Here is an 11150-nt window from a genome sequence, read left to right as displayed (position 1 = left end):
GCCAGGAAGGAATAGGGTTCCCGTCCAGAACAGGTCTCCGGGAGACGGTGCACCTGGCCCCACGGTGGGCACCAAATGTCGGGGGTTGGGTGCGACATATGCCAATGGATGGCTTATCATGGTGGGAGCGAGTAGAACGTCGCCGGTGCCTGGAAGCGGGATGAGGCGTAGACACGAACGCCGGCGCACTTTACCCAGGTTCGGGGCTCTCCTACGAGATAACACCCCTAGTCCTGCTCTGCGGGGTCTCCGCATGATCACTAAGGCACTAGTGAGTACAAATGGTGTTCCTCGAGCTGTATGCTAGAGGTGGAAGAAGGCAAGGCTCGCTCTCTTCTCCCCCTAGGTCTGAGTCCAATTCTAACAGGTTCGAACCCTTGGCATGGGTGCCCTGGGGGGTTTATATAGGCCTACCCCCAGGGGTACAATGGTAATCCGGCCGGGTGTAGGACCCGGCTGTCAGTCTCTCTGATCGCCGGCTTCTCCGCCGACTGCTGGGGCCTGCCGCCTAGTGGGCCCCGCCGACTGGTCTGGTACGGCGGCTACAGGCCGCCCCCGCCGCTCGCGGGTCTTGCCGGCTGCTGATTACTGTAGTCGTAACGCTAGTGACGCTTGCTTGGTCAGGGGAGCGTGGCTATAGTCCCGCCGCCTGGCGGGAGGTCACTGTAGCCACTCCGCGTCTTATCTGGTTAATGGCGTGTGGGCCCCGAGGAAGGGGCGGGCCGACTGCTGGGGGCCGGCCTCCCTTGGGTCCGACTGGTGAGGCTCCCGCCGTCTTCCGGGCTCTCACTGATCGGTATGGCCCGCTGTCTTCGGGCCGTACCGACAGACGGTCGTGGGAGCAGGGCATCGCCTGACAGGAGTGATGTTAGGGGCGGAGCGGCAACAGTGTCACGCCGGGCGGGGATCTTCACCTGTACGGAGCACTGTGGCCACGCCCGGCCCTGGATACGGGGGTGATGGGCTATACCGCAGCCATACCCTGTCTTGTCTCCTTATTGGGGGCGCAGACTTTGAGGGCGCCATGGGCCGACTGCTAGGAGCCGGCCTCTCTGGAGGCCGCCTGCTAGGAGTCGGCCCGTCTTGGAGCCGCCTTCCTGAGCATGGCCGCCTTCTGGCAGTCGGCCGTTCGGCCAGCCGGCCGACAGAAGGCGGAGCTCTATCTTGACGTCTTGAGGGGCGCAACCGGCCCCGATGTCTTGAAAGGTTCTGGGGCTCGGGTTAGGCTACCCGTGGCCCATTACTCCGACAAGATGCATGTGACGATTCACCAGCCGAGAAGGTGAAGGTGGGGGGGTCTACAGTGGCAGCAGTCGCCGGCACGAACACAGCAAAGGCGGAGGCGTCAGAAGATGCCAGCGAGCTGGCAGGCAGGGCAGCGTTCGCCGAGCGTGCGAGCGGGGCAGGTGGGAGCACGGGTCCGACCTGAGGGGTCAGACGGAGGACAGGTGGGCCCGTAGAACTGCCCGCGGGTGCATGCACCACGTCCAGCGACTCCGACCGGACGCCATGCAGAAGCGGGGCGTGCATGTCCTCAGAGCCAGCAGAATCGTCATCAGAGATGATGAGGGGCTGGCGCACGGAGCCAGGTGGAGGGAAGGGCAAGGACAGGGCAGACCCACCGTGTGTAAATCCACATGCATAAATGGATTGTGTCGTGGCGTGAAGTTCAAAATTCAGGTACATGGATATAGCTCAGAACAAAGCTAACACAGATTGCATTGAACAAATACAAGATACAAGTTAGGGTTCGTGCCTCTTGCCGGTGCTGGCGCATGTCCGCCTCGTCTCCGGTGGAGGCGCGGTGGATCCTGGCAAGGGCCGGCGGGGGGGCTCCGTTTTTAGTTGTTGTTTTTCAATTTTGCTAGGGTTTGTGTCATACTCAGGAAGATGAGACGGCGGCAGCTTCCTGAAGATGGAATAAAGGTCTCCCGCCTAGCCCCCGTTCCGGCGGTGCGTCTAGCATCGTTGGTGGGCGTGTGGAGGTGTGTCTCCGGCAGATCTATCTTTGGTGGATTTGCTCGGATCTCGTCGTTGTTCGTCTATGTTCGTGTGTCTTCGGTTTGGATCCTTCCGATCTACGTTATTTTCATCGGCGGCGGTTGCTGTTCTGGGGTGCTGGTCCTATGGGGCCTTAGCACGACGACTTCCCGACTATCTACTACAACAAGTTGTGCCCGGCTCCGGTGATGGAGGGGCGATGACGGCGGCGCGCCTTCGGCGCGCTTCGGTGCTTGTAGTCGTCGCTAGGTGGTCTACGGATCTGGATGTAATTTTTATTTCTGGTGTTCGTTGTACTGCCATGATTGTTGATGAATAGATTGGAAGTTTTTCCGGAAAAAAAATACAGGATACAAGTCAAAAGGCTAACATAATCCCTTAGAGAGTATTAGACTGGCAAAGTACCTTACTTTGCTATACCTTCTCTCACAGATTGGTGGGATATCAGGATAATTCCTTCTCGAAAGTTGCTTCCATGTACCACAATTCAGTGTCATTCTGATTTGTTGTTTCCTTTTGAAAGAATGTACTGACCGAATTTTCAATGCAAGATACCAGTTGGTGGATAAGTTGTGTCAGCCGATTATTGATGAATCATGCGTCTGGGCTAGATGTCCTTGGGTGATTGCTGTGATGGCGAATGCAGAAGATCAAGGTTGAACCTTCCCTAAGCCTTGTCAATCAATTGGCTATGTGTGTGGTCTTATCCGCTGAAGACCGTCACTTGTGTTACAACACAACTTTTCTACTTATAAACTCGTTGCAGTTGATGGCGAGTTCACATGTGAGACCATACAAATAAACAATGCACTTCTACCACATGTGATACTAGCAACCTTTTAAAAGATATAATTAACAAATGTTACTATTGTGTGACATATTCCATCCCAGATAAACAAATACACTGTTACCCTAATATGAGCATAACACTCTTATAAAAAAACAAATTATAAATGCATAGGATTCCAATTCAAAATCATGGTCTTTATTTTAACTTCTCTACCCAATCAATTTTTCCAATTCTATAGCATAGAAGAAGGGAGAGAACACATAGAATTTTAACGTGGTCATAGACATCGTCCTCCTACCAAATCCACGATCTTGTGCATTAAAATTACTCATGTCCATTCGCCTATGTTTTAAAATTTAAAATGTTATCTCATTGTAAATCTTGCAAAGGACCTACAATAATCGCTTAAAAATCACCAGTGACTACAACATGACCTTTCGTTATATTTACGCTCCCTTTTTAGTCATAAACAATGCAATAGATGTAAGACATCATCATATTTTGATGATTTCCTAAGCTAGTAGTATCTCATCCGTTTTTATGGTTCCGTAGCAACGCACGTGTATTGTGCTTGTTAATTAGAATAGCGACACATAAGGCGGAAAATGCACAAGAGCTGCTCCACCCCCCTATGGGTTGAGTTGATCTTGTCCTCCATTTTGTGATCTTGGATACTTAAAAACTATGTGATAATAGAATGTTGCATACATCTATCGATGCAGGGCCCGGGGTTTCTACCCTCTTTTCGAAAGAAAGAAAATCTATTTTTGTGACACGTTAGCACAAATTGTCAAATCATTTACTACCTCTCTCTCAGTTTACAGAACGTGCGCGTACCCCTAGGTCGTCAATTTGACCATCCTAATACAAGTCATATATTACAAAAAATATACCAATATAAACTTCAGATGTTCTATTTTCAAACGATATAATTTTTGTGTTATATAGTTTATATTAGGGTGATAAAATTGGCAACCTAGGTATACGCGTAGGACTTGTAAATTGAAACGGAGGTAGTACTATAAGATACGATAAGTAAGCATCCCACCAGGCTTGGGAAGAAAACAGGACATCAAATATGGCTCGCGAATAGGATCTTGGCTTTATCTTCCAACAATAATTACAAGATGCTTGGAAATTTGGAGATATATACAAGATGCTTGGAAATTTGGCGAGGATGCTTGGAAATTTGGAGATATATACAAGATGCTTGGAAATTTGGCGAGGATGCTTGGAAATTTACATTCCTGACAAGCACGGAAACTAGGTTCGAATCACTAGATGCTTGACCAGATATAAAGTTTAGAGCATATATCCATCAGCTACCATACCAGGCACAAATGCTATGGCTCCCACCCTCGCCACGGCGCCTATAAAACCCTAACTTCCAAAGCCACATAGGCACACCAGCACAAAGCAACTAGCAAACCAAGCAAGCTAGCCGTAGTAGTAAGAGCAAGTAGGTAGGAGCACAAGCAAGCAAGCAGCCATGTCCATCGTCAAGCGTGCTTTGGGCTTCGGCGGCGGCTACGGCCAGAGCAAGCCGGTGATTAGCTACCACACCCAGAGCCCCGACTCCGTGACCACCGTCTTGACGGAGATCAGCCACATGAGCCTCAACGAGAAGCAGGCGGGGTACAACGGCGCCGCCGTGCAGAAGACGGCCTCCCTCACGGAGCTGTGCTCTGAGGATGCCGAGGTGCAGAAGCACGGCTACGGGCAGCAGGCGTACGGCAGCGACGTCGGAGGGTTCGACGCCCTCGTCCGTGACAACGCCGCGCAGAAGCACGGCGGCTTCGGCGAGCAGAAGGCGGCGTCGTACCAGCATGAGAGCGGCGCCGGAGGGTACAGCGCTCACCACCACGAAAGCTCCGTGCAGAAGCACGGTGGCTACGGTGCGCAGAAGGCGTCGTCGTACCAGCATGGAGGCTACGACGCCGTCAGCCACGACAGCGCGGGCGCCACGCAGAAGCATGGCTACGGTGAGCAGAAGGCTTACCATCATGGGGCTGAAGCCCACCATGACAGCTCGGCGCAGAAGCACGGCTACGGCGAGCAGAAGGCGTACGGTGGTCACCACCAGGACAGCAAGGTCCAGAAGAGCGGCTACGGCGGCGAGCATACGGCGTATCACCAGGACGGCAAGGTCCAGAAGCATGGCTACGGGGAGAAGGCGCACGGCTACGGCGAGCAGAAGGCTTACGACGGCAAGGTCCAGAAGCACGGCTACGGCGAGCAGAACGCGTACGACAGCAAGGTCCAGAAGCACGGCTACGGCGAGCAGAACGCGTACGACAGCAAGGTCCAGAAGCATGGCTACGGCGAGCACAAGGCGTACGACAGCGCGGTCCAGAAGCACGGCTACGGCGAGCAGAAGCCGTACGAGCATGGGAGCGCCGCCTCCGCCCTCGACCACGACAGCTACGGCGCCGTGAAGAAGCACGGCTATGGCGGCGCCGGCGAGCAGAAGGCGTACGGCGCTGCAGCGGGAGGGTACGACGCCGTCCACCACGACAGCTCAGTGCAGAACTACGGCTACGGCGAGCAGAAGGCGTCGTACCAGCACGGGAGCGACGCCGGAGGGTACGGCGGTGCCCACCACGGCAGCGCGACGCAGAAGCACGGCTACGGCGGTGGGCAGAAGGCTTACGGGCACGGTGCTGATGCCGGAGGGTACGACGCTGCTTTCCAGTACGGCGGCGCGAAGCAGACGAAGCACGGCTATGGCGGCGGGCAGATGGGTTACCAGCATGGCGCTGAAGCCGGAGGGTACAACGCTTCCTACCACGGCGGCGCAGCGCAGAAGCACGGCGCCTATGGCGGGCAGAAGGCGTCGTACCAGCAAGGGTGCGCCGGCGGCGTCGGAGGGTACGACTCGCTTGTCCAGAACAAGCATGGGAGCTACGTCGGCGGGTACAATGCGTACCCGTCGCAGCAAGGGTGCGGCGGCGGTGACGTGGCAGGGTATGATGCTCTTGTCCAACGCCGGCAGATGCAGAAGCAGCAGCAGTACAACCAGGCCGGATACGAGAGCGACGAAGAGAGCGAGGAGGATAGCGACTGCGAAGAGGAGGAGGTGCTGGGCGGCGGATACGGCATGCATAAATACGCCGCCGGCAGCACCATGCCCGGCGGCACGCAGTACTACTCCGCGTACGAGCGCCGCCAGCAGCTCGGCGGCGGGAGCCAGTACGAGGCGTACGAGAGCTCCACCACCCAGGGGTACTCCGGCGGCGGCGGTGGCTACGGCGGCGGGTGGGCGCAGCCCAAGAAGCACAGCTACTACTGAACTCCTGCGTCCTTCCCACCTGCAACGACTACCAGCGTGATACAATCCTACCTGCAGTGATACTTATCAGCTCATGCTCCTGCATGTGTATGCATGCCAGTATATGGTGGACCTTTGCATTGCAAAAGTGTCTAAATAAGATGTACTTCTAACTCATATTCTGCATCCACCATAAGTGGCATCGGTACAATAATTTACTAGTGCACAAGTCTGATTATTAGCATGCGTCTCTCTCTGCAACATGCTCTTGATGGTCGTCGTGGTAAGTGGGTAACCCATGTACAGATCTGGCCCGGGAGCTTCAGCTATACTAGTAGGCAGCTGCTATTTTCATGAACAATACTGAGCACGTAAGGGCCAGGTTTCCTCAACAGAAACCTAATATGGTTCCTGTGCACCGTGTGATTTCGTCTAGACTGAAGTCGAATTTGGCGGCGTGATGCCTTGATCCAAGTAATACTTCTTCTCGGCATCGGCCAGCCTTGCCTGGAATATCCCCCACTCTTTTCTACACCGTCCTCTTACCTGTGGCGCGCACCAAACAAGTGGAGTATGACGGTAAGTGTAAATCCACATGCATAAATGGATTGTGTCGTGGCGTGGAGTTCAGAATTCGTGTACATAGAAATTCACACTGAAATGTGAATAATACATGATGAAATCAATTAGATTTAGCTTACCCCTTCCCATGGTGCTCTTCCATTCTCCGACTTGCCCTGCCAGGAAAGAATACTACAGGGTTAGGAAACAGGTGACGGCATAGAGTGATGGGTGAGATGAAACGGTGGCTATACCTGGTTGCCAAGTGATGGAACACCCTGATGAACAATCCACTGAGCATCAACAACTCCAATTTTCTCATGAGCCGGCTGTTTAATTAAAAAAAGAGTAAAATAGTTTCAGCTAAGTAGACATGCAGGGTTGGGAAAAGCATGTAAAGTGAAGAAACACATAACAGCTTCGTAAAGTTATTGTCCACATAATTGTGGGGGAGCTAGCCTTCTATGAAAATGTCATCAAATAGTTAATCATGCAGACTACCCCTCTGGATCAAAAGGATTTTGTAGGATTACAATCCATAGGTTTATTTTTCTTTCTATGCAGCTCCTTTTGGATCAAAGGAATAAAACCACCAAACTACCTATGCATTGCTTTCTACACTCCAATTCCACAGGGTCCCTAGCAATTTAAGCTAACCTAGACCTTTAAGAGGTTAACTTACATGTGCAGTGATCACTTTCAAGGAGCAACATGTATAATTGATATATTGATATAATTAGCAAAAAAAAAATACCTCCACACATTTCCTAAGAGCAAAATCGAGACCCCATCCATGGATCAAGTCGTTCTGCAGAAAATAGTGAAGAAGTGTAAGCATACAGCTCCAAACAAGATGACTAACTAAGAGATCTAAATGACACCCCACCTGAATCATATGCCATACACAGCGCCATGCATCCCTAGAGAACACAGTTGCCATAATTTCTACAAATCTGCACATCAAATTGAATGTTAAAACAAATTTTGACAGATCAAGATAAATTAACAATAAACAATTTGGCCCCTACGCTGCACACGGTGGCAGATGGGGGTCGGAACACCAGCCTGGCCTCTCCTCAGTTACTCTGTATAAAGCAAATTGTCACATAAGGAACTGGTATAGGTGGGTGATGGTTAAGCATCAACAAGAATATATGTTCTATAACTCACTTGTGAACTTCTCGATCACCACGCCGCTTAGTCATTTGCCATGTCAGACCTCTATCAGGTTCCAAACCAGGTTGAGAGATCTCCAGCCCATGCTTCCTAACAAGCTTGATGTACCTGAAAAAAGAGTTGTATTGAAATTATCTGACTCAGAAGGAACACTAGGGTGACAAGCAAAGGAAACAAGGGTGTAGTGCTTACTCCTCTGCATTGAAATGTTGAACACCTAGATCCTCATCCCAGATAAATATGTAGTCATACCGGGCAACGACATCAGGATGTAAAAATCTCTTGGCATACCACCTAGGATAAATTATAAGGAAGCATCAAGCTTTGACGGTCAGAAGAATAGAAAGAATGCAAAAAACTTGATAAAACAATAACACGAACTTACCACTTAGTTTGCTTGCTAACACTCACATGGATGGCCCTTTTTGACCACTCAAATTCATCCCATTCAGTAGTCCGACCATCATAGTGGAACAACATAATTGTGAAGTTCTCCGAGAACTATATAGAAGACATGCATGAATATCAAAATCAATCATTACTATTTTATATGTGAACAAATTGAGCAATTCACTGCAATGCAACATCAGTTTTACCAAATCAGTACCAGAATATATATTATCCAGTGCATTCTGTTTAAGCATGCTACATGTCTAATTAATCACCTTTTTGACTGCTGCATCAATATTTGCCTTTTGCGCGATTCCAACAGTAAATGTAACAAGGTACTTTGGCTGGATAGTAAGATCCTGATGGTACATTTCAGATCATAGATCAAAAAAGGGTATTAAAAACATCAGCAAGAGATTTAAAGGCATCATTTGCTACTGAGCAAGTGAAACAACAACTAACCTCACTAGGTTCACCCCACAATCTTCGCGGATAGAGGTCTGTTTCAGATACGACAATACCTGGTGGGAGCCTTTCAGCACCTTTAGGGTTTGAGGTAACATAAATCTGAACAAAAAATAGTTATTAAAAATAAAATAAAACCAGCTTTATCTATGAGAAGCAGCCATCTATGCGGCAAGTTATGTCCTATACTTCAATAAAAGAGGTTACCCAAGTCCAACTAGGAATGAGAATAGTTAGAGGAACCACATGTCTTTTTTATCTAAGGAGAGTGAGGACCTCGATCAAATACCAGTGATAATCGAGGATCGAAAATTAAGTCATCAACTTACACACTTCCACAAAGAATGCATTACATCGTTTTAACACGGGCAGAAACAATTTTACATCCTACATGTAATCCCAGAATTTGAAATTCACGTACTAAACATGAGAAATACAGGAGCAATTCAAGTAATGGGCCAATAATACGATCGCCCAAAATTAACTAAAACAATGTACGATCCAAACAAAACAGGATATAAGTAAGAAGAAAGCTAACACAGATTGCATTGAACAAATACAGGACACAAGTCAAAAAGCTAACAAAATCCCTTAAAAAGTGCTAGCCAGGCAAAGTACCTTAGGAATTTCATCAGACTTGGAATCAGAATTGTTCTTCTTGTGACTGTTTGCAGATGTCCATGCATGGTTCAACAATGTTTGGGTTGTGATTCCGGAGTTTCTATCTTCAATATAGGAAACAATACTGGAAGGGAAATGAAGCTGCGAAATGCAGATAGTAAAGATTATTGTCTAAAGTATGTGGCATAAGAGAACAAGAGATGCAAATGATCCAATTTACCTTGGTTATATTGACTGTAGGGAAGGATATCCCAAACAAGTAGCCTAGCATAATACCGATAACTGCTGAGAATACAAGCCTCATGCCTTCATTTGATCTTGGCATGCTGCTGCTGATGAAGATTGGCAAAGAAATTATTATGCATTCCATTGAGGAGCACAGAATAAAATATTAGAAGACACTAGGCATGAGTCCTGTCCATGAAGTAGATGCACTGAACATACCTCCGGCCTAGAATGCCGGGCTTTGCCATGGGGGCTGTCAGTATCTTCTGGCCGCGATGGAACTTGTTAGCAGAACGGTTTCCGCACCGCTGAAGAACTTGTAGCTGTGAATGCAAAAGCGAGGAAAGAATGATAAATCAGAGCTGCTTGCAAGTCATCAAACGATTCAGAAATGAGAAAACAATGCCCCTGAATCCCCGATGGATAAACTGAGAAGCAAAAGGGGGTGCTGATTAGGCTGGTTACATCTAAAATGCTGAATCCCCGTTACCAACTTGAAGAAGTTTCGCAATGAATGAGCAAGACTAATTCGAACACCCCAAATAAGACAGACTTCTAGAACTACCGGTGTACGTAGCTTTCTTAGTAGTAATCACGACTCCCAAGTCAGCATTGCTTCCTAAACTTCCACAAGCAACAATTAAGGCTACAACAGTGCTGACAAGTACACACGCAGGCACCTAGAAGAAATTCTCAGCCGGCTGACCCAGAATTTCCGCGGCGGTTGTTGAAATCTTAGGCCGGAAGCAAGATCCGCGTGAGGAGCAGAGCACGGGCACGCAACACAGATCGACAGAGCGTCCGAGCGGCGCAGCAGAATTCGCAGCGGAAACTGAAGGAACTAGGGGAGCAGTTAGGAAATCGGAGGCAGTTCGGGGCAGCCAGATCCCCCAAACTGGGGGAAAGGCAGTTTGAACTGGCCTTAACATCTGCGCGCGTGCGTGCGTGGGTGCGGCGCACGGCCCGAGACGGTGCTTACCAAATCCGCCGACGGCGGCTCGTGTCCTCGCGGATCGGGGCGGCCGTGCCAGCGATCCGGCGGCGGCGGCGGCGGCGGCAGCAGCCCTGCAGGCAGGGCTCACGAGCCCGGGAGTCCGCCTCCCTCGGGGGTCCGGCGAGGGCGTCGCCGACCTGCACGTTACCCGCGGGCGGTTGGCGGCGGCGGGGAGGGAGTCCCCGGCGTGAAGTCGGCGCGGTGGCGGGGGTAGGGGAGGTGGCAGCGAAGGCCGACAGGACAAACCCTTCTTCGCTGTGACTGAGTCCCCCCTCGGCCCCTCCCTGGTAGTACTAGTCGTGGTAGAGGTGGTACAACGGCAGGTGGGGTAGAATATTACGCCAACATTTGATATTACGCGGCTACGACGAGTCTACCAGGACGGTGGTGGCGGAATTTGGGGCTTGCGTCGTGAGCATCGGCCATGACTCATGACAGTGGTTGAGTAGAATACTCGCAGCTGTATCTGGTTGTCCTACACATGGCAATCATTCAGGCCCGGGCCGGGATTAAACTGCGCCACCGTCTCGTTGGGATAAACTAATCCGGGTTAACATGCCGCCGTCTCGTTGCCTCTGCGCCTCCAGCAACGGAGCTGGCCATCGCTCGCCTGCTCTGGCTCTGACCTTGCATGTTTTTGTCCTGCTGGACAAAACTAT

The 11150-nt window shown here is 50.4% G+C and overlaps 2 protein-coding genes across 5 annotated transcripts; one reads left to right on the top strand and one right to left on the bottom strand.

Moving 5' to 3' along the window:
• Nucleotides 1–4200: 4200 nt before the first annotated feature.
• Nucleotides 4201–6128, top strand: LOC123080212 (glycine-rich cell wall structural protein 1.8). Its single transcript, XM_044503109.1, has one exon. The coding sequence runs from the start codon at nt 4281–4283 to the stop codon at nt 6078–6080; it is 1800 nt and encodes a 599-aa protein (XP_044359044.1). The 5' UTR covers nt 4201–4280; the 3' UTR covers nt 6081–6128.
• A 56-nt stretch (nt 6129–6184) lies between these two features.
• On the bottom strand, nt 6185–10818 carry LOC123080213 (uncharacterized). Of its 4 annotated transcripts, none has more exons than XM_044503112.1 (15): nt 10477–10806; nt 9717–9820; nt 9493–9604; nt 9270–9413; nt 8649–8753; nt 8462–8545; nt 8182–8297; nt 7989–8090; nt 7791–7904; nt 7649–7705; nt 7507–7573; nt 7375–7428; nt 6875–6949; nt 6761–6796; nt 6185–6605 (listed from the first exon to the last, which is right to left on the bottom strand). In XM_044503112.1, exons 2-15 carry the CDS (start codon nt 9743–9745, stop codon nt 6492–6494), a joined length of 1209 nt encoding a protein of 402 aa, XP_044359047.1. In that variant the 5' UTR covers nt 9746–9820; nt 10477–10806; the 3' UTR covers nt 6185–6491. The 4 variants fall into 4 exon arrangements, with proteins under 4 accessions (XP_044359047.1, XP_044359048.1, XP_044359045.1 ...); XM_044503113.1 differs by having other exon boundaries at nt 9493–9601; nt 10477–10805; XM_044503110.1 differs by having other exon boundaries at nt 7375–7573; nt 10477–10818.
• Between the last annotated feature and the right edge of the window lie 332 nt (nt 10819–11150).

The sequence above is a fragment of the Triticum aestivum genome, chromosome 3D (assembly GCF_018294505.1).
Source record: "Triticum aestivum cultivar Chinese Spring chromosome 3D, IWGSC CS RefSeq v2.1, whole genome shotgun sequence".
In the NCBI taxonomy this organism is placed as follows: domain Eukaryota; kingdom Viridiplantae; phylum Streptophyta; class Magnoliopsida; order Poales; family Poaceae; genus Triticum; species Triticum aestivum.
The sequence above is the reverse complement of the archived record's forward strand: the minus strand, read 5'-3'. Positions and strand labels throughout refer to the sequence as shown.